General features: G+C 37.3%; 1 protein-coding gene across 1 annotated transcript in view; it reads right to left on the reverse strand.

Annotated features, from left to right (window-relative positions):
• Positions 1 to 12,115: 12,115 nt before the first annotated feature.
• The window catches only part of LOC5572785 (ras-related and estrogen-regulated growth inhibitor-like protein), a 60,598-nt gene continuing 45,031 nt past the window's right edge, over positions 12,116 to 27,682 (reverse strand). Inside the window, exons 3-5 of the mRNA XM_021846979.1 lie at positions 23,762 to 24,075; positions 15,069 to 15,237; positions 12,116 to 14,423 (exon numbers count right to left, since the gene is read on the reverse strand). Of these exons, the coding sequence (XP_021702671.1) occupies positions 14,281 to 14,423; positions 15,069 to 15,237; positions 23,762 to 24,075 (626 nt within the window). The 3' untranslated portion in view covers positions 12,116 to 14,280. The remainder of the gene's footprint in view (positions 14,424 to 15,068; positions 15,238 to 23,761; positions 24,076 to 27,682) is intronic.

Here is a 27,682-nt window from a genome sequence, read left to right on the forward strand (position 1 = left end):
CGTCATACACTCTACCATATCGGATTGACTTCCGAGAAAATGGTCTTTGTGTTGGTGTTTGCTGTAGGCTGACTGTTCAATTAAATGAAATTTTCACTTCGATTTGATTGAATGTACAAAACCCCGGATAGCAGTCTGCAGTTGACAGGTAACTGACGGGATGAAAGATCCAAATGGGATGGATTTCGAAAGGCCCAATGAGCCGTATCTGAAAAACCTTTTAAAATGCATGCATTTTAGAATAGCCATTGCTTCGTTTAATGGGACTTTACCGTGACAAGTCTTTGACTTTGTATTTTTCATGTCAGAGAAAAAGGTTGATTAGCACATCTTATGTTTATAACCTTTTGAAATTTACAACGCTTAAAACGTACCATAATTCGGACTAAAAAAAAATATTGGAGGATCTGTTTATCTTCTTCTTCTTGGTCCTTTCTTCGTCCTCACTGGGATAGAGCCTGCTTCTCAGCCTAGTGTTCGATTAGCACTTCAACAGTTATTAACTGAGAGCTTTCTTTGCCAAAGTTACCATTTTCGCATTCGTATACCGTGTGACAAGTACGATAATACTCTTTGCCCAGGGACGTCAAGGAAATTTACATTACGAAAAGATCCTGGACCGACCAAGAATCAAACCCAGACACCTTAAGCATGGTTGTGCTTTGTATCCCCGGACTCTAACCACTCGGCCAAAGAAGCCCTCAGAATCTGTTCATGCACTACCAAAAAAAGTTGAACTGCACAAACAGTTTCCGGAATCAATCAGCAAAATATGTTTGATATGACAACTGCCCGAGGCACTGGTGAAAATACACAGTGTGAATTCATGATCAAAACTCAGTATGGGTCAGCTATATCGTGATGCCATCCCCTTTTCAGCTACCGCAGCAAATTCTCTTCTTCCTTGAATGAGACACAGTTCATTTTTTAAGTGATTAATAACTAATAAAGCACTAAAATTCTTAATCTATAAGAAAAAAAAAAGATCTGAACAATTTCAGTAGCTAAATATGATTTGCATCGCACTGTTAGAGCATCATCAGGAGAGCAACATATCCTAATAAGAGTTACAATTTTTTTGCTAGAGATGGCCTTAAGAGATGAAACTGAATTATATGTACTATACAAATTTTGTCGACAAATTTTTGTTTGTCTCATAAACTTTGATCGATTGTAATGGATTTTCTGGATTTTGATTTCGAACGTATTTCGGAATTTTGGAAAAAAACGTAAAGCTTTTGTGAAAAAGTTAAAAAACAGTAAAATTTCATAAACTAATGGATTTTCTACATTTCCTAATATTGTAAATGACGGCATGGAGGTGTTTTCTCGGCTTAATTGTCTGAAACTTTGCAATAAAAAGCATTTCAGTACGATGTATATTGTAGTAAAATATGATCTCGGTAGCTTTTAAATAAAATCCACCGCCTTATTGTGTCAAAAGTGCCAAGAATGGAATCATGCTCTACACTCATACAAGTTTATGCTTAAAATCTTGAGAATGGACTTTGATTAGCTCATTGATACCCTTAATTTTTATATAATCCAATAATTCCTCCAGAAAATCTTGCATTTATTATAAAGTACAACAGTTTCATAAACTTCACTGAACCATAGCTTCATCAAACCCTCCGAATTTGTGCATCACAAAAGGTATTTGACAAAGAATCAGTTGCTTATTTCCACAAAATTCCGTGTGTTCATAGAAACTAATATATTTGTTCCACCATTACAAATTTAACCTTCTATCTGGCATTGAAGTATGAATTAATAAGACGAACATCACTTAGGGTAACTAATTTGAGGGCCAATTTGTATATATTTCATAGTATTTTTTTTAGAAAAATTATTAAATTAGAATAATAACGTACAATTTATGAGAAAAATAAGTGTTTATTCTCAAAAACACCACTTTTTTGGAATCAACATTTTTTTGTCTTACAATAAAATACTTAATCTCTGTTTTTATTTTGCTGAACTTCATGATTAAATTTGTACATCATATAGAATTCGTAGAAAAAATCAAGTTTTTATTCTCAAACCCCCGTGTTTCATTAGAAATTCAATTTTTTTCTACGATTATTGATTTTATCAAGTGCATTTTTGCTCTTTGTTATCAAAACATTTTGTTGAAAGAACATCGTTCAGCTTTCCTGAAGCCCCTAAGTTCGAAGATGTATTGCAGTATTTTTGTTCACAAATCATACATTTCTAGGAATTTCTATTTTCTACAACTTTCGGTTTCAGGTTTGCTGTGCAAAATCTATGTTAGGACTTTACTGCCGTCATACGCATAATTATCCCATGTTCCAAAATATGCAATCGAGAAAAACGCGTTTAAAGATTTTAACACATTTCCCAGGAAGTCAAGGAAATTTCCATTACGAAAAGAACTTGGACCGACCGAGAATTGCACTTAGACACCTTCAGTATAGCTTTGCTTTGTAGCCGAGGTTTTTTAACCACTCGGCTAAGGAAGGCCCCATAACTTTCACATTATGAATATTCAATAAAAAATCATTGATTTTGAAGGTCAGAGCTCAAATCAGTGTTGACCGACTCACACTTAAATTTAAATCAATGAGCTCTCCCGCGAGAGATTAAGATATTCTTCTTCTTAAAAGATCTGCTTTGAAAATTTCATGCTTGAGTTTTTCGTGCAATATCACTCAATCACACTCAAGATTCAGTTTTAATATAACTATATTATAGCCTGCAAAAGCGGATGAAATGTTGTTGTTTACTTTGGAAAGGATTATTAAAATCATACCAGTTAAAAAGAAATCAGTGCTTTATGTTAGTAAACTGTGGAAATATAAGACATTGGGCGGTATGAATAAAATGTAGTAAAACTAAGTTTACTACATTCTCGGTGGTAAACGCTACATGTGGAACACGAGTGGAACATGTTTGTGTCATTTTCCTTTCTACACCTTTCGAACAAAGGTAGCATTTACTACAAAGCTACTGGTAGTTAGCTTCAGAGGTTGCTACACATGCTTTGAGATTGCGGAATTAAATGGAATAATTTACTTTTGAGTAAAGCTCATGGGAAAACGATATGAGTTTTGATACTTCGGAAGGTATTTTGAGTTTTGCTTAGGAATTCTGAGGTTGGAATTTTGTAGCAAAGCTTTAATATAAACCTTTTGAATGTCGATAAATATTTTCTAGATTCCAATGGTTTGATGAAATCGATAAGTATTTTAATAATTCAAAGGGAACCCTGGTGTTTTAGAGGAGATCCTCATTGAATTCTAATGACTACCATCGGAGTCACTGCAATTCTCATAAAAATCATTCTACATTATTGTACCTAAAACATTCTACATTCTAGAAGGATACTATCAAGAAACCCACCAAAATAACGAGAATATCACAGAAACACTTAGAATTTCCGGAATTCAACATGCCATTAAGAAAACACACGACGAGCCTCAAATTTCTACCGCAATTTCACCAGTATCTTAGTACTGGTGGTGGTGCTAGGACATATGTGGTTTCTAGTTTGATAGCAAAAATTCAAAAGTTCGTCAAACTCTGGCGTTGGCGAAGGCTGAAAACTACCCAGAAAATTCTTTGATGTACCATCATCATAAAATCATTCACATAAAGAGAATACCAGACTAATCGCAGAATACACTACAAATCTTGTCAAATTACAGCTCCTTTATGAATTTGTGCAAATTGTCGCGTAATCGATTAGATTCCATGCATTTCCTTCATATGCATAATTGTATTAATTTTAAGCGTCACTCTGAATAGATTTTTCTTTACGCGCAGCATCAATCACTGCTACCCGTACGTAGTAAAAGCTCATGTTCGAAAGCAGTATGTACTGCATGTGTTCGAAAGGCCTTTTATTCATACCAAAAGTGTAGTAAACTTTGTGGATTTTGTTTTTGAGTAGATACTACATGTAGTAAAGTTCAACGCTTTTTATACATGCCACCCAATGAGTCAAACAGATGAGCCAACTATTCCATGATTTCCCGGGTAGAGTAGAATAACAAAATTCATCATTAAAATAAAATGTTTGAATAGCAAAATTTGTTCTTTGTTTGTTTGAAATAAGAGATAAAATAACAAAAATAATAACAAAGTTTGTATGGTATAAAAACTAAATAATATCATATTTTGTCTTTGTAATAACAAAATAATAGCAAAAATATAGGCAACCGTAAATAACAAAATATGTTATTATTTAGATATTGATAACAAAATAATAGCTAAATAAGCTATTCACGAGTAGATCAAAGTAATGGTAATTTTAGCATGACTAAAAAATAAACTTTTTGCTTTCCTGCAAAAATCATTTGCTTTTTAAATCTTCAATAAATACATACGAATAGTAAAATGAGCTATTATGGCAAAATTTGATATTAGTTTGTTCTCATGAATTATTTAAATAAAGTCTTCAAATATCAAAATAATTTCATATTTTATTGTGATGGTGATGTTGGTTATTCTTTAGATATTTAATGTTTTCTTAGTATTTTTGCACAAATAACAAACTTCACCATGATAGTATATTTTGTTATTGATTAGTTATTACATGACTTTCAAGAATAACAGACAAATGACAAATTTTGCTATAATTGTATGTTTTGCTATTGATGAGATATTTAATGTCATATATTAATAACATAATAATGGTTAAACTAGATATGATTGCAAAATTTGTTCTTATTTTACCATTATTTTGTTATTCACCTCTACCCGGGTTATTGACTGCTGAGTTGCGTGATTGACAACTCACGCATTTTTCTGGAAAAATGTTCGTAACATACAATTGAATCCATTTCAAATAGTCAAAGTGCGTGATAAGCTCTTGTCTAGTATTACACTGTTCGACAAAAAAAGTCGATATGAATGCACAGAGACCGGACACCCCGGGCTTGAAAGTATAAAAATAAACAAAATTAATGGCGTTTTCAGAATGTTCGTGTCTGCCCCAGGTCATTTTTAAAATATACTTGAACTTTTTGCATTTTTTATTTAAAAATCTAATCTAATCAATAAACCGACACAGTGTTTTATATTCAGGACAGGGGAATTCATGTGCCATATAATGTTTTCAACTTTAAATACAATATGAAGAGTTGTAATAAGATTTGCAGGGAGCCCTCCCCCCTTTTTTGTACCCTGCCCATTTTTAAAGTATCGCAAATGATGGAATATTTGATATACAGGGGGTTGTCAAAATAACAGGGACAGGCAAAAATTGGGCCAACTTTGGAATGCTGTAACTTTGACAAAAATTGACCGATTCCAATTCTTTAAGAAGTAATGGACGGGTCAACTAATCTAGTTTTGAGCTGCATCTACGGAGATGAACTATGACCACCGGATACCGGTGATAATCCGGATTTCCGGAAGCATGTCTTATGCAGTAAAATTAAAAAGCAAAGCAAAGGCCTCGGCTAAAAAATCAAAATTTTACTACACATGAAGATAGAAGATCTAATTCTGAAGCGATTGGTGCGCCAAGTATTAATATTGGTCCAGAAACAACCAATATATGACCATTTCCCCGGAATCGGTGCCGGTAGTGGATCCGAATTGGGATCAAACAATTTATTCACTCAAAATATGTCGCGCAATATTGTTTTCTCCCTAGCTTATCATAAAATACCCTATTATAAGTTGAAAATGAGTCTTGTACAGATTTGGCCACTCATGGCGCCGCCCAGTGCCCCATATCATGCGACGGCTCATTCTTCATGTCTTGTCGTAAATAGGGCAACTGTAGACTCAAAATGGATAGTTGACTACAGTGACTACTTCCGGGACCACCGGATGTCCCCGAGGGAACCTATAATTAGGGACAATTGAAATTGAACTCCAATACATATCGTGCGACAGTTCATTTTTCATGTCTCGTGCTAAATAGGGCTATTGTAGACCTAAAATGGATAATTGACTACAGTGGCCAATTTTGGGACTACCGGAATTTCCCGGAGGAGCTTGTCATTGGGGACATTTCTGTTTTTACACCAAAACATATCATGCGACGGCTCTTTCTTCATGCCTTGTCGTAAATAAAATAACTGTAGACTCAAAATGGGAATTTAATTGAATTGGCCACTTTTGGGACTACCGGGTGTCCCCTAGGGAACCTATGATTAGGGACAATTGGAATTGAGCTCCAATACTCATCGTGCAACGGCTCATTCTTCATGTTTAGTCATGAATAGGTCAACTTTAGACCGAAAATGGATATTTAACTAGAATGGCCACTTTGGGGACCTCCTATAGTTCCCTAAGGAACCTATCACTTTTGGGACCACCGGAATTTCCCGGAGGAATCTGTCATTGAAGACATCACAGCCTCCTTCAGGGATATCCGGTGGTCACAAAAGTGGCCACTGTAGTCAAATAAGGGTATGCGATATGGATTTTTTCCATGTCGATACGAAACGAAACGATACGCGGAATATTTTGCGCTGATAATGACGAAACGAAACGAAATTTAAAAATGTTTCGTGTAACTCGATACGAAATCAAATATCTCACGGAATTTTTCGAAACGAAACGAAATTTTTGAATTTGTTCCGCGGAATACACGTTTAAGTTTTTTTTTTTTTGTCAAAAGCTAGAAATTTGACAATAGGCATAAAAACGTCTTTTTCAATCCTCTACCAGCGTTAAAACCTCTTGCTCAGCGGAATCCTTACATGTTCTGGTAAAACTCTTTTCTGTTTGTTTGAAATCTTCTTAATAACTTTATAAGGTTTCATTTCAACATATCTGACACTCACACAAGGCAATGAGTGGATTTAATTTAAATGTAGCAACTAAGAAGTGGGTCGAAAAGCAGTTACAAACATTTAAAACAATCTCAAAAATATTGAGAAGAGTCCAAAATTAATTTGATTTTTAGAAACGCCTTACAATTTTTTTAATCATGTGGATATGCTGATATAGGACCATAAAACATGGAATAATGATATTCATTTTTTTGCTGTACTTATGCTTTGTGGCTTGAATGAATGTGATTGGGGACACAAGTCGATCAGTGATCATGAAAACACTAAACTGAGAAGCAGACTTTTTCCCAGTTGGAACACAACGCAAGAAAGAAGAAGAAAAATAAGTAGAACAGAGGAATCACTAGAATATTTGCTTTAAACTAAGTATGCTGTTTCGCTTAAGAAAAGTAAAGAAATTCCTTGACTGAAAGGGTCAAGAAATTTCTTACAGAGAGCCCCCTTAGAAGTGACATTTCTTTTCTACTGCGTACTGCGATCAGAAAAAAGTGATTGTCTTGACCATTTCTTGGGAGAAATTTTCCACGCATCGAGATAGGCGATTCCTTTTCTTGTCAGTAGCAAACCGGCCTTTAGTATTTGCTGAAGTATTGAATTAAATTAAATTTTAAAAAATCCATCAACACATACCTAAGAAATCAATCAATATAAATTTAAAAGAACTGCAAAAGTAATAAACTCCAAGAGACATTGCGACAGCAACTTAACCAGGATTGCCTGTTGGGGTAATTTAGAAGTTCTTAATAAATTTTCTGGAAAAGCCTTGCATAAACTGTGAATTAATTCCTTGGAGGGATCAAGTCTGGATGAATGCAAACTTTTAGAGTGAACCTTGTAGAAAATACTGAAGGTATTTCTATTATTTTGTAGAGGAAATACTGGAGAAATGATCCTATTCCAAAATCTGTGAAGGAATTTCTGGAAGAAATAAGGATTGTTGATATTATCTCATTTTCAGATTCTTTGTTTAAAACTGACTACAAAATCACATTTTCACTGAATTTTAAGCGTCGAGAGTATTTTATAAAATATTTGAAAATTTCGAAAAAAAAGTTTTGAACCTGGACTACATAGCATAGAGGAATCGCAAATAAGATTGACAAGTTCACCCATGTTCGTTCAGACAATCCGTCTTTCAATGAGCTAAATTTAATGTTTAGCTTTTTTTTTTCTCGAGATCTAGATGTGCGAAAATTGAAAAAAAATTGTTGCACTTTTTTATTGTGAAATACCGTAAATTTGGGTAAAATTGATCAGTAGGGTGAAATTGATCACTGTGTCACACGATTTTATTTCCCTCTAATAGAGCACAGAAATCAATGCAACCTATGTAAATGAACGTTGTTTGTCTTAACTATTGTCGAATTGCATGTTGTGAAGCTTTTTGTGTTAAGGAATATTTATTTCTATGAAAATAATTGAAAATTCCATAATCGTGTTCTGTGTGGTATTGGCAGACATCAATAAACTTATAGTTTTATGCAAGGACTTGGACATGGTGTCAACCTCAAAATTTGTAAGGATGCTTGAAATATATCCCCAAAACGAATTTTATCATCAAAATTCGTACCAATTTGTTCATTTTCTTGTAATAATTGAATTTTTTATTGATATCAGAAGATTCCTTCAGAAATTGCCTACATATAGGCGTTTTCTGCGGTATTGTTGAAAATTAAGTGTTTATTATTTTCATAAATTATGCATTGTTAAGAATTTGGCAAGCATATTTGGATTCAGGAGGCTCAAATTAAATAAGTAAAGTTGTTTTCAAAACCAACAATAATAGTTTTGACAGATGATCAAGTTCACCCCGAAATGGAATTCCTTGATTTTTTATTTTAGAGACGATTTTCAGCACTAAAATCACAACTGTATGAAAATTTGAGTATATGAATCAATGAGGCTCACTGTCATACTTGTTTTCTTGCATTAAGTTGTTTTGGTATTGGCAACATCATAGAAAACAGACATGGAAAACAGTGAAAAGTGATCAATTTCACTCGAAATTACGGTACCCTAGGTACCCCACCAAACTTGAATCTAAATCCGGAACCAATTTTGATGGTGCTTGCAATGCATGAATCAAATTTATAACTGATTTGTGATTTTTACTAAAACAAATCATCAAAATCGATCGAAAGATGGCGAAACTGGAGAATTTTGAAACTTGATGTCGGTATTGAAAAGGTTAAGACCTTTGCCTTGCGGCATTTGGCTTCCAATACTTGTAATGATAGATTATCAATATTCGCATTTCTTGGGGGTCGTGAGGAAATTATGTCACGTTATAAGAGGAGAGAGGAGTTGGTGGTGTGGTACAGCGTGAATAAACCTACATTCATTTTTCGATATAAAATAATGTATGCATCTTCCTTGTTTAAGGTGAATGTTGGGCGTAGTCGTCTCTAGTTCGATGGAACACATATTGAAAGCAGCGTTTACTTTACATCAGCTTCAATGCTGCAATAATTTATTTAAATTCATTTCTATATATTCCTTTTACAAGTTAATATCTTACATGATAGTTTCACGAACGAATCTTCTAGAGACACTTACTCTCCAACCGATTCCTTTACACTACTTACGAATATAAGACTTACAGTGTCACCAGTTTCACTGTAAAAACAGTCGCAACAGTGAATATAAATCGAAGGCATACCTCAGAATTTCAAGAGCATAAATCTAACGAACCCGACAGCGGTTTAAGCTGAACACTTGATCGATTGGCCATCGAGTAACCAATCGATAGATTTTTCAGCTTGAATGGACGTCTGGTTCTTTAGATTTGTGCTCTTGAAGATTTGAGGTGTGGCTTTGGATCACCCAAATCAACGCGATTTTTTACGGCGACAGCGACAAACAATCGCTGCGATTTCGCTGCTACATGTAGAGTTTTATGACACAACAACGAAATCGCGGAGAGCCTTAACTCATTGATGCGTGCTATTAGTTTTCTCTTCTATTCTCCCGCTGTTCTTATGCAGAGTTAAAAGTGACGTCATAGCGGGAAAGCAAGAGAGAAAACTAATGCGCGCATCAATAATCTGCACCACCTGAGCAAATCCAGAACATCAGGGACTCACGCTCCGCAGCTTTTTTGACATTTGTGTACAGACAATTTTTGCGATATATTAACGGATTTGCTCAAAAGGACACGCGATGTTCCCCGGAGGAAACCGTGGTTTTGCTCTCTTCATTTTTATGGAAGATAAGATTGCGGTAGTTCATCAAACGCAGTTGTTCCTTTCCTGGGCTATTCGCCGCGAGGAATTTAGGGCAAATGGGCGTTTTTGGAAACTTTACAATGGCAGTGCAGTTTATCATATCCTGTGGACCAGTCAATACTACAGTCATCCCACAGTTATGGTTAGCACACAGATATGGATCAAAGTTGAATCAAACGGAGAATATCTCATCAAATAGAGTATTACGCAGAACCCATTGTACCTACGCGAACCATAAATCTATACAGCATCGCAATCAACAATAACATGCTTAAACACATTTGTTCCATTCGTAGGAAATAAAATGTCATACATATGCCTAGAAGCGTTGATTCAAATTTGTGGGGCATTGAAACCCACACCACAATTATGAATCTAAGATAAGACGATTCCTAAAGAAACGTCAAAACGTATGCTTTCACTAGCACACCATTCGTTTGCCTCGCAGATAATTGGCTGTTATAGTGTTCTGATCCATGATATGAGTCGGTTCGATCCATAATACGGACCCATTTTTGACTGTAGCTGCTAGGAGTAGAAGCGAACGCTTTGCTTTTTTTTTGTTCGAAATTAAACTCGAATTTCGCGAAATTCCGTTTTATTCCGTTTGTTTTCAATTTTCCGTGGAAATATTTTAACAATTTGGCGAAACGAAACGAAATAGCAAAATACAAATTTCGCCAGTGCAAGTTCCGTGGAATTCCGCGGAATTTCGTTTCGAAGCGTATTTGACGGAATCATTCGGTATTTCGCATACCCTTATAGTCAAATATCCACTTAAGGTCTACAATAGCCCTATTTAGCACGAGACATGAAAAATGAACTGTCGCACGATATGTATTGGAGTTCAATATCAATTGTCCCTAATTACAGGTTCCCTCTGGAACATCCGGTGGTCCCGGAAGTAGTCACTGTAGTCAACTATCCATTTTGAGTCTATAGTTGCCCTATTTACGACAAGACATGAAGAATGAGCCGTCGCATGATATGCTTTGGTGTCAAAATCGAAATGTCCCCTATGCAAGGTTCCCCCGGGGCACTGGGCGGCGCCATGAGTGGCCAAATCTGTACAAGACTCATTTTCAACTTATAATAGGGTATTTTATGATAAGCTAGGGAGAAAACAATATTGCGCGACATATTTTGAGTGAATAAATTGTTTGATCCCAATTCGGATCCACTACCGGCACCGATTCCGGGGAAATGGCCATATCTTGGTTGTTTCTGGATCGATCTTAATACTTGGCGCACCAATCGCTTCAGAATTTGATCTTCTATCTTCATGTGTAGTAAAATTTTGATTTTTTAGCCGAGACCTTTGCTAAAAACACGTCATAATTTTACTGCATAAGACATGCTTCGGAAATCCGGATTATCACCGGTATCCGGTGGTCATAGTTCATCTCCGTAGATGCACCTCAAAACATTATATGGCACATGAATTCCCCTGTCCTGAATATAAAACACTGTGTCGGTTTATTGATTAGATTAGATTAAAAAAAAAAAATGCAAAAAGTTCAAGTATATTTTAAAAATGACCTGGGGCAGACACGAACATTCTGAAAACGCCATTACTTTTGTTTATTTTTATACTTTCAAGCCCGGGGTGTCCGGTCTCTGTGCATTCATATCGACTTTTTTTGTCGAACTGTGTTATTTAACTGCGCATCGTTCCAGGGGATTCCATTCCATGCGTTTCTGTATGGGGATTTTCCAGGTTGCATAATGCTTGTGATATCACTCACATAAATGGTAATGGTTATTGCACAAATTGCCGTAGCTCATTACCGACAAGGAGTAGTTCATAGTCGTGCAAAGGCTGTGATTTATTTGTACTCAAAGTTCACATCCAGGGGACATACCCCTGAAAAAGCCAGTGACAGCCATCAGTCTACTGGCTGCCAGATAACCAACCCCCACTTGTTCTATCGTCCATCCATCGTTGCGTGAGTGCGATAAACACATCCACTAAGCGAAATAACAATCAATTAATCGGAGGACAAATATCGAGCCACACCGCTTGGAGGCCGGTGCTGCCAGGACCAATTATTTCCGACTAAATACAAGCGGTGGAAATTTTCTCCTTTGGTATCACTAGGTATAGCTATCAGACATTGTGTCATCTTTGCATGGGCGTAGCCAAAAGTGGAATGTGGCCCTCACTTAGCTTCACATCGTTTAAATTTTTCTTTTTAAAAACAGTTCAAACGTTAATCTCAAGGAACGGAGTAAAACGAAACGGAACATTGTGAAACATAAAGCAGAATCAAACAACTAATCGGGAAAAAAATCCTTAAAATTTATGCAGATATTTCTATAGGTAATTCCATCAGAGATTTTTGCTAGAATTTCATCTATGATTTTCATTGAAATTCTGAAAGAGTTTATTGAATCAATCTAGAAGAAATTCAATTAGAAACTCCTGTAGGAGTTTATTATGAATACTTGTACAAATCTCTGAAGAGTTGAACGAATTTAGGAAACGCTTCTGGAGAAACTGCTATTAGTATTTTGGAGGAGTTCCTAGCCAAACTCCTACATAAGTCTTTGGAAGAATTTTTGTGATCAGTTAGACATTTTTGAATTCTATAAAGATACGCACACTATCTTGGACAATTTAGCTGCATCAGGAACATAACCTAGAACTGGTCAACGGATAAGTTAAATAATATTTCTCACGAAAATACAAATCTTCAGAGAAATATCTCAGGAAAGATACTTGATGACGAATTATCAAGAAAAAAGTTGAATGAAAGAAGTTCTTGAAACAATATTGACAGTATCCTAGTAACAATCTCTATAGAGATCTCGAGTATCTCACGGTATTTGAGAGAACATATTTAAAGAAATCTGTTGATAAATTACGGCATATGCTATCAGTGCAGCTGTAAGGTCAGAATTTGTGGAATGCTTGAACAAATTCCTAAAGAAATCCATGAAGTACTAAATGAAGGAATCATTGCGACTAATCCTATTGCAACTCATGAAGTTAAACCTTCTATTTTCAAAGCAATACGTTTTTGTTTTAATTTTTGGAGAAAGCTAAGTACCTGGAAAAAATAATTGATATTTTTTGGTCATCTAAGGATTCTTTGGATAAATACTTCGAGAAACACATTGATGTCTGGATTAATTAATAACAATGTCACTCGCCTCCCCATGATTAAAAACCTGACTATGCCCATGCATCTCTGTCTTCTCATTTCCGGCAAGGTATTTCAACAGCAATTGTTTTGGCTTTGAAGCATTTCCGTTGCTTTAATTGAGAGCTTTTTTGATAAAGCTGCCATTCTTACATTCGTTCTCAACCAAACTAAGCCAAGGAAGACAACTGGTACATAGATGTTAATCAGTTAAAGCTACTCATATCGTACTTACATGTCCGAATTATCTATATATATGATCGAACGTTTTGAGCAGGTAATTATTTTTGTTGAGTCATTTCTCACACCTATACTAGCTTATGATTTCAAACTCAAAATGCAAATGGATCATTGGTTAGACAAAAAGATCATATGTTTTGTATTAAAACATCAAGACTTTCTGTAACAGTCGTTTTAGTTATTTCAATGATCCATCAAAAGAGGTTATTAAAGTATTTTGCTAGTATTGTAAGTTTATGGTAGCACATTTTTCCTATCCCACATCAATCGCTGCTATCGAAGCATCACTCTATCTAAAACGATAAAGAGATGTTCTATGCATAATACGTAACGCAGATAGGACCACGACTGCACGCTATAGCTCAATATCCTAGGGTGGAGTGGTGTTGAGTATGATACTCAAATTCAATAACGCCACCGAAGTGTTACGATTTATGTGAGCGTTACGTAATTTCTGCACCATGCTTCAGATCCTACCCATGTTCATGTGTTGGCTGCTGATGAGTAACGGCTTCCTGCACTACGGCGCGACGGCTGCAAAGCACTTCAGCAAATCGTTTAGAGAATGCTAAAATTAAAATCACATTTCGTTCATTCCACCGTCCGGCGGCGGTGACCTGCTGGCTTAGCACATGGCGCGGCACTTCGCGTCGCCGCACTTATGTTCAGCCGAATTCCGACCAACCGACCAAGATCTTCTCTCCCGTTCCGTCAGTCAATGATACGTTGAACGCTTCTGCCACCACTGCATCGTGATCCCATCTATTGTAATACCGCTCCTGCTCCGTACCTTCCTCTCATCAGAAGTGCATTCGGCGGAGGTTGGTACAAAAGCGATTCGGGACTAGAAGAAGAACCGTACTGTAGTGTTTAGTTGCTGTCCTCGGTCGCAGTCGATGTCGGTCATAGAGATGCCGTCGCGGTGAATGCCTGTCGCCGTTTCATTACCCGAGACTTGTGCAGTTCTCCCTTGTGGCACGGAACGACCGTGCCTTGGCTGACGGTTGTCGAAGGCTGTCGGGTGCCATTGTTACCGATGAGGGTACCTGTCGGGCGAGATGGAAGCAGTATGGAATCCACGTTATTGTTGGGATTCGAATTCAGTGATTTCAAACAATAATTGTAATTAGTGGATAATGAATTGACCCAATAAGCACTTAATTACGCTTAGCTTAGTAACAAATCTAGATACAGCTATCCCCTAATGTAGGACAGTAATTGGTATTGCGTTGATGTAATTCCCGTTGATGGAGGTCCGTAGCTCTGCAACAACCACAATGCGTCCACTCCAGCTTTCACAGTAATGAAAACGATGTGGAAGCATGATAGCTCACGTTTAGGAACCAATCAGCTCAAATTGCAAAGTTACGGGTGCATCATCTACGCGCGGTTTCCGTCCTACATGGAAACCGCTTACCTAGATGAAGTTTGTACTTCGTAAATCAGGAGATAGATGGGTAAATTTGAAGGGGCAGGATCCATCATTGATTTCGGAATTTTCAAATACAGTTTTATCGTTCAAAATCAAGAAAATATATAGGGTAATGTGTTCACTGTATTATATTCTCCAACTGAAACACAGTGAACACATTTTTATTGAATAATTTTCAGTTTTAAACAAAACAATGCTTTTGAAGTTTCGATGACGACGATAATTACGATGACGGAGCGTTGAACGTTGAAATACTCACCAAACATTTTGCTGACGGAAAATTTGCGCGGTTTGACTGGGCGGGCCCTCGACTCAATCAGTAGCCGTTCAAATGCTTTGTACAGGGCAGGAGAGTTGTCGGCGACGGAAACCTCGCAGAAGCCAATGGCGTGCGAGGCGGCTAGGGTGGCTCCTTCCGTTTCCTGAACCTGTTGGGGAGTGGAAAATGGGAAAATATGTATGAAAAAATGCCATTTGGAGGTACATTTGTGCTATGGAGGATACACATTTGGAGCTATCATAAAATCAAAACTTCTCGAATTAGTGGCTTATATAGAATCCTACTCATGGCCTGGGTTTCAGTTAAGGGGGCAGGATCCATCATTGATTTCGAAATTTTCAAAAGCAGTTTTTTCGTTCTAAATTAAAAAAATCACAGGAAAATATGTTCACTGTATTCTATTCTCCAACTGAAACACAGTGAACACATTTCCATCGAATAATTTTCAGTTTTGAACAGAAAAACTGCTTTCGAAGTTTTGACGATGACGATGATTACGGTGACGGAGCGTTGAACGTTAAGCGAACACAGAACCACTTTTGAGACTACATTTTAGAGCATCAATAAAATGTACCGTTTTGTCTCAAATTAGAAACATGACTCATATTCCAAACAATGGTGATTTCAAAGGTTAGAATTGATATTTTCACAACTTTTGAACTTGAATCATTATAAAAAGTCGAGTGTTCGGAATTGGGTACAAAATGGTATGGAGATGGACAGTGCCTGGTAATCAATCACACAAAAAACCGTTTTGTCCCAAATTCCGAACCTGGCTCATATTCTGAACACTCGACTTTAGTGATTTTTAAAGGTAATCGTTCAAATTTCTTCAGGGGATAATCAATTCTTTGATGATCCAAGTCGTACACATTAGAAAGTTATGTAAATTTTAATTCTTGTCTGGTAGCAGGATTCTTTTTAGAGATTTGGTCTCTTTTTTGAATGCAATTCTTTAAAAACCATCTATTTTTACCGGAAGGTCTCTAATGTCTCTATTTCAACCAAAATTCTCAATAATATCTCTTATTTTCCTGCATCAATTTCTATTTGCTCCAAATATCACGTGACTTCTTTACATTTTCTTCAGGAATTTCTTTTCAGATCTCTAGAGGAAAAGCTTCCGGAATTGTCATTTCTACAAAGATTTATTCTGGAATACTTTCAGAGATTTCTCCAGAGATCCGTGTAGAAATTCTTCTGGTGATTCCGCCATAAAGTAAACCAGAAATTCATCCAGTGCCGAAGAATACTCAGATGATTTTCTTCAGAATTTGCTCCAGGAAATTCTTAAACCCTCCAATGCTTCTACTTCCTGCAATTTCAACAAGGAAAGTTTTCCAAGAGACTTTTTCAGGGTGTAAACCAGATATTTTATGATTAGTTCTTCCACTGTTGTTCCCAGTTGTTAGTATAGGAAATTTTCTACAGACACCTACGAGAGCTATTCCAAGAAAATCCACAAATAATCATTCCACAGTTTTTTTTTTAAGAATTCGTTTACAAGCGTTCCTACGTTAAATTCTCCAGTGAGATTCCAGGCATCATATAGATTCCATCAAGAATTCACCCACATTGATACACAAGCATCAAGAAAACATGTTTAGTATTCTTCCTTAAATTCAAATAAATACAATGTGGCATTCTTCATGAAGTTTCTCCACATACACTCTGTTTCATAACTATAAATTCAACCATTTTTTGCTGGATTCAAAAACTAAAGAACAAACTCAATAACTTTATTTAATTATTTCAAACGAAATTGACTACAAGTAGGGGAACTTACGTATTCTCGGCAGTCTAAGCCGGTGTCGCGTTTCTTTTGTTATTTTCTCGAACATCAGCAGACAAATTCCGTGTTTATCTGTTTACATATATGCGTTGTTCAATTCTATAACGATTCACACCGACAGACTTGTCAAAATGCTTTTGGAAACGTTTTTACAACGCTGCGAACATCTCTTGTCAATGTGACTATTGTCGGCAACCTCGTTCTCTTCGGCCATTTTCCCATAAGAGCTGCAGGTAAATCTCTTCGGCAGCTCCAAATCAGTCGCATTTTGAGGCGTGTTCATTTGAATTGATGACATCTCTGGCGGTATTGTTTGTTCAGTCTCGTAAATCTCGTCAGTGGGAAGCGGACAGAACAAAGAATCATCTGAATGTTTTCATTGATGTGATTTGATAAGAAATTACTGTGTATTCGGCGTTTAAATTTTGTTGCCGATAATAGTCGAATGGTGCCGAAGCCGTAAGTCTCCCTATTTGAAAGGCAGCTTATTTGTCTTTAAGTTGTTGTCTTAATGAGTTCATCAAAATAAAAAAAAATTGAAGACTTCCTTGGTGAATTTCTCATAGATTTTCTGGGATAATTCTTTAAGTAAAGTTTTGATTTATATTACAGACACTTCAGTAAAGTATAACTCATCCAAAAGTTTATGAATCAAATTATCATAAGCTTACATTCAACTTTTTAATTATGGGTTGTGATTTCTCAGCATGAAAAACTTTGAATGAACAGAAATAAGTGGCCTTTTCATGTTTCTTATTTAGGGCGCTACCTCACGTTTTGCTCGAGTTCTAGACAGCTCATAATCAGACAATTCAAACTATTTATTACGCTTACCCAGACATAAAAAAGATGTCAAAGCTACAGTAAAAGCTCGTTTTAACGACAACTTTTATAGCGACAAAAGCTCTATACATAATAATGTATAACATAACTCTATACATAATAATGTATAACGACAATTTATGTTTTTTCAGGGACGAATGACCTTCGGGTTAAAGTCCCTCACAAACAACAACAACAACGACAATTTCTGGTCCCTTGTAAAATATTTTGATGTTACATCCATTCTCTATAGCGACTTTTCTCTATTACGACGGTCCCTTGCGATGCGAGCAAACATTTAGAAAATAATTGAAAAAAAAAATCCTGTAGAAAAATACATACAATATCAATACTCGTGGTAATGTGATGAGGAATTCTATTTCCTATTTTTAGGACACTTAACCGCTGCCAGCCCTGTATAGACAATTCGTTCTCATTTGATTTCGAAGCACGACCAAAGCAAGCGGAGAAGATATTCCATCTGTATCGGTCCATGATCAACTATGTCGATGTCAACAATGACCAACCTATGTCAAAAACGAAAAATTTTCCGTACTGAAGCGGGAATCAAACCAACACGATGTGGCTGAATGTTTGGTAACACTAACCGCACGGTCACGAAGCCCACTCCTAAATAGTGGTAAAGCTTTATAAAACCTAGTTTAAATTATAGGGTAGATTGCCAATTATTACACACCACCCAATTATTGCACACTTGCCAATCGTCGGGGATTATTACACTATGATGGTAATGAATTGAAACCCTAATATGTATGCTAAACACTAAGGAATACTGCATTCAAGCTACCAGCAGTTTGTTTCTTATTAAAAAAAGTTCAAAATCATGTACTTAAAACTAAAATAAACTATCGTGTGCAGCGCTATTCAATTGACACCCAAATTGTTACGTAATGAATCAAATATTTCCCGTAATGAATCAGCTTTTACCGAAGTCAAATCTAAATGTTTTTTTTTCAACGAAAGTGAAGATTTATGTTATGGTTTCATAACGCAAGGAGGAATTATTAGAAAAACATTGACAATTTATTGTTTGGAATGTTCTATCGCGTCGTCTCCAATTGCACTAGCGAGTCAACTCCATGCAAAAAGCAAAATTAAAGATGTGTGCAATAATTGGGCTCAAAGTGTGCAACAATAGGATGCGGATGTTTTCTAAGTGTGCATCAATTGGGATTTGGCAAAGGTTTATGAATGTGGAAAAAAGTCAATCAAATTGATTAAAAAGCACAATAATCGATGGGAAATCTGATTGCCGAATATATGTTCTGGTTTTGAGCGAAATTCTGTTTAAGTTCAAGGGATTCTGACATATTTGACAGCCAAAATACTGACGCTGCTTCCTTAACCGTGCAATAATTGGCAATTTACCGTAAGTGCACTTTCGAGTAAGACCCGAACAATTGATTATTTGCGGTGTCCTATGATACGGATTGATAAGAAACGTCGATCCATGTTATCAGTTTTCAGCAGGCTTGATCATACTCCTCAAGATCAGAGTTTGGTAGCATGCTTTAGAGTAGAGTGCTGTCAATATCTATTTGTGAGGGAGCGACAAAATACTAAGCAGATTGGCAACGAACAATGAGCGAGGAAACACACAAAACATAACGAAGGAAAATTCCATCAAAATAGAGAGCCATCACAACATAGCGAGGCCTGTTTAGTTTGGGCGTGGCACTCAAAAGTTCTTTTGAAGTTTGGGGATTCGTTTTGTGAATTTTGAGTTCAGTTTTTACTCCTCTGAACCTTGAAATTGCCTCATTTTTTCATCGCAGAGGAATTTCTGTCAAGCTTGGTTTTCAGGCAAACGGAAGACATAAAAAAGGACATGTTTGGTTTAATCAGTTCGCATTCTGAGTTATTATTAGAACTTCAGTTCACAAAAGAAAATGTTCACGCTGTTAACAGAGAATGATATTTATCTTAAATACGAGAAGTTGTTCAATACGAATATGTATTCATTCTGTGTCAATTGTATCCTGTTCTTTTTACTCGTACTTTTTCAGGAATTGCATATGTTCTATTGTGTTCTCCTAAACAGTATTGAAATTTTACAGAACCTTATTCAAACAAGGAGTGTTTTTTTTGGGTTTTGAGTAACACCAGACTTAACAGAATCTCTTCTGTGATGCAAAAATGAGGCGATTTTGACGTTTTTCTGTAGAATAAAAATTAAAATTTTTCAACACAGATTCTCAAACAATTCGAGTGAAAGCGCACGAAAATGCGAGGTTTTTTTCTGGTACTCTTTCTCTCTTGCTGCTATGCTCATCTTTACTCACACTATAAAAGAACTCTTGTGTGACCCTCTCGAACAAAACAGGCCTCGGGTACTCTTTTCAAATGGAATTTTGCTTTGTTGTGTTTTGTACTCCATCTTTCTTGCTCATTTTTTGTTGCATCTCTGCTAAGTTTTTTGTGGCTTACTCGCAAAGAGGCAAAAGCAGCACGCTGCTCTAGAATGTGTCTCCGAACTCTGATGATGTTAAGGAGTATTATCAAGCCTGAGTAAAACCCGAATTATTGATTACTTGATTTCTTTGCCACAGTGTCTTATAAAATGGATTCCTACGAAACGTTATCAGTTTTCAGGCAATAGAAACCACTTGCAAAATTATCAGATACCATGCGTCTCCGTGAATTCTTTTCCTATACTGTTTTGACTTATATTTCGCACACAGTGACTTCAAATGCATCTGATTTGCATAAATGATTGTTTGATTTAATTTTGTTTAGTATTGTTTCTACGTAAAAGTATAGATCTATATTCTGATTCAAATGCCAAACATTGTGTTCATTCTGTTCCATATTCATATTTCGTCCACCGCGAATTAAATTCCGAACAGCACGAGCAAATCGTATTCAAATGAATAATTTCGCAAATGAAATAATCTGAGCTAGGGTAGAAGCACCGGTTTTGGCCATACGCCAATTGTAGCCATAGTGGATTATATACCGTTTTACATAACCAATCAGCATGAAACCTTTCGAATTGAGTAGATCACATTCGCATGATAGAGCTACATTCATTTACACGATCAAATTGATTCAAAACATAAGGAAAACAATTCATTTTCCTTATAATTTTAACTACCTAATTTGGCCAGGGTACTCTTAATTTGTCCACTCTCATGATAAATCAATGTGATTGGCCAATTTAGGAACCGAAGTTAAATCTCTGTCCAACACTGGTTCTGGTGGCCTATATTAACCAACGAGATTTTAAAAGCAAAAATATGGTTTTGGCTCAGTTTCGATATTTTACACATATAATATGGATTGAAAGCTTGCATTTGACATATTTGTAGTATAAATGCGGCTTCCCATGTAATTGTTATTGACATTTTCTCTTAGGCTGGCCAAAACCGGTGCTTTTACCCTAGTTGTATTGATCTCGAACTAGAGAATTATTACAACTCCCAAAGTATAAAATAGATGGAAATACTTAAAAATTGAATTGCAACTGACTGCCATTTCCTGATAATTTGACGACATATTCAGCGAAACATGTCAACCTAATCGCCTTACAAAAATCGAGTGTTCGAAATATGAGTCTGTTCGGAATTTGAGACACAACGGTATAATATCTCACATATGTATGTTCTGCAAAGGTGCCATCTCTAATCTCCGCTCAAAATTCATTGATGACTGCACTTGCAACCCCAACCATTGCAATGCATTCCGACGATACGCGTATGTTGTTTGCATATTTGGCGCCAATGGTATTGCAGCGTTTTGCTTTTCCTGGTTCAGGCATATATCACCGTCGCCGTCGAGGAGCTTTTCCGGCCCATCAGTGGAATTTTCTCACAAATGATGATGTAGCACCGCCGACACCGGTATGACATAAATACAAGCTGCTGGTGAAATTCCATCCGTTCCGTGCGAGTGAACGATATTTACAGGTTGGCGCGGTGCGGCGGAATTCTCCGCTTTCCGCACAATTTTCCAAGAGCAGCAAATTTACCGGCCGTATTATTAGTCTACAACAAGTGCACACTCTCTTGCGCCCTTGTATTTCTATTCGGGCACGCACTATTTTTGCCGGGTGGGTTTTTCCAACCTCATCACTTCACGGACAGTGTTGCATCGTTGCGATTTGATGGTGTAATTAATTAGAAAAATCAGAACGTGCCGGTTGTTGTCGCCATAGGCATACCTAGATATTTTTGGTTTTAGGTTACATTCTCGACAAAAATCATTCAAACTTAACATGCCCATATGAGAAGATTAAGAGATAGGACACCCTTTGTATGTTTTCTTGGCTCATGTCATTGGACCATCATTACTGGCACACGCTACCGTAGTTGATGTTGTTTGCCAATGAGTTAGTCGGTATAGAAACAGGTCGACCGAAGCAGGAGCGGAGGAAAATGCCACATAACAAAATATGGGATTAGTCGAGCAGCATGTAAGACTGTCGGTTTACCGTCGTGTGTACACAATGTCTCTAGTGCAGCTTCCGACAGTGAAGGCCGATAATGATGGAGCCGGTGGAAAACTACACACTTTATTTTGCGTGTCTGCAGCTAGGATTTTCCACGGCTCTATTCGGGTCAACCGGCTTCTCGGCCACACCCGACGATGAGAAGTGGTTGGTTTAATTTCTTCAAGAGTTTTCTAGGTTTTTGGCACTCGCTAACTAATGAGTTGTGAAACTGCATTCGAGTGCATTTGGTTCAGTATGCCACATTAAGGATTAAACACAGTTTTCTAATGAAATTCATAATCAAGTACAAACAATAACTAGACACATCAACTCAGTATACATATTGTTATAATTTGAGGTTATAATTTGCTTAAAATCTAAAAAAATGATTTGAAGAAAACCTAGACGCATTGAAATGACGGTGTCTCTGACAGTGCTATCGACAACTTGACTGTAACGAGAATCGTTTTTGCCGCTTGAGTATCACCGATTGATTGCATTTTCTATTTTTAGCGCCGAATCTGTTGAGAGGGTCTGCATGCAAGAGTAGTTGCAAAAAATGCAACCGGCAGGACACATCAAAGTTCAAAACGGGTTTCAGCCTCGATAATCTTTCTGCTGAGCTGGCTGCAATCGTCGATGGTCATCATCGTCTCCATGGAATATGCTAATATGGCTGGTGCATAGATTCGATCGTTGCGCCATTACTGCGGAAGAATATGCCCGAAGGGAATCTCCAATATGTGCATCGGTCTGAAGGCTAGCTTTCCAGAGAAGTACTCTATATATAGATCTGAGGATGATTGATGCCCGGGATATAGAGCTATCGGAAATGCATGTCATTTTTTATGGTGAAAATTGATATGCCGGGAACAATAAAAAACTTAACGCATTCCGGTTGATGGATGCATGATTCCCAGAGTGATGTATATGCATGATTTTTTGTTGCAATTGAAGGGTGTGAAATCAATTTTAAACATAGGTATTGGGATCGCGTGCAGAATTAGATTATTCAGCGGTATTTTGGGTGTCAGTTTGCAGGGAATAACTGCACTAAAACACAGCTTGGTAGATGAACTGATTGGGGTTTTGAATACAGCCCTTCATGTAGCACGCTAATTCGTACCATGATATTAGTATACAGTATGGCCCTTAAAAAAAATGCGAAAATCGTCATATCATGTTTTATAATAGTTTTTACATAGAAAATGTGAATGAAACATAAATATTATTCATTACTTGTATTGTTTAATCTATTTACTCTCAGTTTTTCGCTTTGGACATGATTTTAGTCTGTCACTTTTATTAACAGAAGAGAGGACCGATGAAGAGAAATCGATTATGTTACATTCACCCTTATTCCAGCACATGCTTGAAGTTGCGACTTGTAAAACATTTAGATCGTTTAGCTGTGCTTCTATGTGCTGACCTATAAAACATGCGTGATATGTGACCTCCAATCACAGTTTGTGATTCCCTTTGATCTCAATCTCCCCCCGTCAACATCATTTTCAATATGAGGCCATCACTCATTTAATCCACGCTTTTTTATCTCTACATGTGTGTCTTCTCTTCGCACGATTCACCCATATGGCAACAGTGGCTTACCTCTCTCAAGTGGTCCAGGTCGGCCTTGTTCCCGATCAGATAGGCCGAGGGTGAGTTTTGCAGCTGGCGGAGCTCGCCGAGGGACCGCTGGGCATACTCGTAGCTGGCCCGGTCCGTGATGCTGTACACGATAAGGCACGCATCGGCCCACTGGATCTGCTCCACCGGGAAATCATTCTCGTTTTCCGCCGAAATGTCCACGATTTCCACGTCCAACACCCCACTTTCCAGGGTCACCGTCTGTTTGTACAGCAGGTCGGTGTTCGAGCGGTACTCGCCGATGAACCTTCGCGTCAGATACCGCACGGTGAGGGCTGCAGCGGGAGGGAAAATCAAAACAAACGGTTGAAAAATTAGGTCTCGTCATTCGGACATGTTAGACATACAGTATTGGGCATATAAAAAACACCAAAACCAGTTTCTCATACAAAATGGTCAACTTCAGATGCCCATATCCTCACCGGTCCTCTACCGATTCCTTTCATTTTTGTGTGAGTAATTAAATGTTTCCCTAGTACAGCATTTTAAGTTTCAAAATTCAGGCTATCTGTAACCTTCGAATCAATAATTTTCGCACAACTTTTTCAATAGTTCTCAAAAATTGAGATATTTTGTAGTTCGTCAAAAAAAATATGTAAAGAATCAGTTGAGAAACGACGGAGATATGGTTAACTGAAAGTGACCCTGCTGTATGGGAAGACGGCTTTGGTGCTTTTTATATGTCCGATACTGTAGGTTAGCTCGGGTGGGACAACTTTGGGAAATTCCTAGCAACGAGGAAAGTATAATAACACTTCATGATTATTATTTCTCGTGGAGGACTACCCTTGTCACTGCCACTAACAATATAATGCAGAGATTTTCCAACTGGGCACAAGCAAATGGGGGGAAAATCCCCACATTTCGATCCAAGCAGTAGATGAGATGGATTTGTTCGAATTTCCACATGGACACGAATAAATCATCAACAGCACAGACTGGGTAACACAATATTTGCTGTTGTTTATTTCTCAACGCATACGGTAAGTACCTAGTACTTATTAGTATCTGTAGATTGAAGTTGAAGGTGATTTCAATATTGATATGGGCTACGACTTTAATTCGACATCACGTGGAGATCTAACCAGATGTAGTAGGTATCAACAACCGAGTACACTAGAACCTCAATTTACGAACTGGAAAGCGGATTCGTAGGTTGAATTGGTTCGTAGAATGAAATGTTGGGCCCAGATAGCCGTAGCGGTAAACGCGCAGCTATTCAGCATGACCATGCTGAGGGTCGTGGGTTCGAATCCAGCTGGTCGAGGATCTACTGACATCCTAGCTATCGATTGCACTCGATGGATCGCCAAAAGTTTTATTCTGAATGGACATATAATTTTTCATATAATCGAAAGTCGGGTTTCTGTTTTGGGGTAACTTTGATAATGGAGCATGAATCGAACAAAATTGAATGAGTTTCGGAACATATATATGGCGTTGCATACCTCTAGGCGTTTAACGCTATATGTAAATTTCTGACTGGTCCCAGTTTGTAAAAATGGTTTTCGCTAAGAGATTTGAGACCGAATTCATGTTCTTCTATAACTAGGCTGTCAAGGATAAGTGACGAACTCATTATGACTTCGTCAAATATTGATCGTACAACAGATTATTTGTAGGCGTGGCAAAAATGCTGAAATCTCATAAATTTTTAATATTTGCATATAAATCCTCAAATGCGCTTGATTCCAACGAAAATAGTTTTGACATGAAGTGTCATACTAATATTCTTTACTTTTGCATTGGTTGTGCTTAACTGATTAATAGAAACTTTGTTATTTCGTTTAATATGTTGTGGGTCACGCACTGTCAAAGTTACCCACAATATCAAAGGTACCCCGTTACCTGCCACACGATATACACATGAAAAAATGGTCAATCGGCAAAGAAAGCTCTGTTAATAACTGTGGAAGTGCTCATAAGAATACTAATCTGGGAAGCAGGCTTTGTCCCAGTTGGGACGTAACGCCAGAAAGAAGAAGAAGAATGAAATACATCATAAAACAAAAAAGTTTAGTTCGTAACTACACACTTAAATTATTTTACGGATTCCGGTGAATTTCACCGTAATCTCAACAGCTGAACAGTTCGGTAAAATAAATTAACGGAGTACGGTAAATTTTTACAGTATTCCGTAAAAAATCACCGGAATCCGTTAAATTCCGACGAAGTTACGGTGTTTTATTTCACCGAACTGTTCAGCTGTTGAGATTACGGTGAAATTCACCGTAAGAGCTTAGTGTGTATGAAAACAGAACTATGCTAATGAACTAATAGAAACTATGCTGATCAAAACGAATAAGTATGTTATGTAGTAGTATTGATATTGATTAGTATTGATTTTCGTACATCCAAATCAGGTTAAATTGTGTGTATGTTTAATTCTTCCAATAGTTTAGATTTATGATTCTACTTGCACAAATGAAGATCTATTCTTAATTTATTAAAATAGGAATATCTTAGAAATCATTGTTAGGATTATGCAGATTCCTGGTTTTGTAATTCTATGTACATGAGGCCTTCTAGTTCATCAAACATCTTCTTTAATTGTTAAATATTCATTTGAGTGAACCAACCTTCTTGAGACAGCAAACTCCTTTAACTTACTTGATACTTGATGGGCAACAATTCCTAGCTTTAAATCTACAACGAATGAAGAAGCCCTCTCCATTGGACTCGGTCTGCCACGGAGGCGACGACCCTGCCTGGTTTTGTGCTGAATTTTTATTGTGCCCACCACAGCATGCCGTGTATTATACGCTTAATATCTATTTCTCTATGGTCTCTCTATTAATTTCCATTTCTCTGTAGACTTGGTATAACTCGTGATTCATGCGTTGCCGCCAGATGGCATTGTCCAATTTACCGCCGAGTATTTTTCACAGAACTTTACGTTCAAAGACCCCAAAAGCTCTCCGGTCGATCTCTTTCAACGTCCAAGATTCGTTGCCTTAGAGAGAATTAGAGTCCTGTACAACGTGAGTTTGGTCTTTGTCTGTAAGCTACGGGTCTTTAGCTGGCTAGCAAACTGGTCCGTAAAAAGCCCTGCTCGCAGCTACAACCCACCGTCATACTTCGCGAGTAACTTCATTATCGCAAGTCACTAGAGTTGCAAGGTACACAAATTCTTCAAATACTTCAAAAGTATCACCACATCACTACCAACATGACCTATGGGCCGGGCGGGTCACGATGTCTACAACAGACCATGTATTTTGTCTTTGTGGTATCAATAATGAGCCCAATTCGCGTTGTCTCCCTTTTTCCATCGTTGCACGAATCAGTGTAATCAGCTTCGTCGGAAAACCATGTTCCATCATTATTCCCACAACTCGTTTCTTTTCACTGAATCCGACGTCGTTCCGCCTCACGAAAACCAGCTTTGTTTTCGCCGACGAAGGACTCTTCAAGCGGTTTCAATCTGTTGAAAAGAATACGTGACATTTTTGTGTATGCCGAATCGAGGAGCGTTTTCCCTCGGTAATTGGCGCACTCAAATCTGTGCCCTATTTTGAAGAGAGAGCACGTGAAGCCTTCCATCCTGATAGCAGGCAGTTCTTCTTCCTCTCATATCCTTAGTAGTATATGGTAAATTATTCCATGCAGCTGCTCATTAATGTGCTTGAGGAATTCGGCTGGGAGCTCATCCTTCTCAGCAGCCTTGTTGTTCTTCAGCTCCCTAATCTTAACTTCATCTAGTGATGGAGGCTCCACAGCTTGACCATCGTTGTCGATGCTTATTCTGTTCTCCAATGCTCTTTCGTTTCAACCATTCAGCAATGTTTCGAAGTGCTCTCTTCGCCTGGCAGCCACCATCGTTTTATCTGTCTGCAAATTACCTTTACAGTCGTTGTACAATACGGGAGACGGCGTTGACTT

This window comes from Aedes aegypti, chromosome 2 (genome assembly GCF_002204515.2).
Source record: "Aedes aegypti strain LVP_AGWG chromosome 2, AaegL5.0 Primary Assembly, whole genome shotgun sequence".
NCBI classification, from domain to species: domain Eukaryota; kingdom Metazoa; phylum Arthropoda; class Insecta; order Diptera; family Culicidae; genus Aedes; species Aedes aegypti.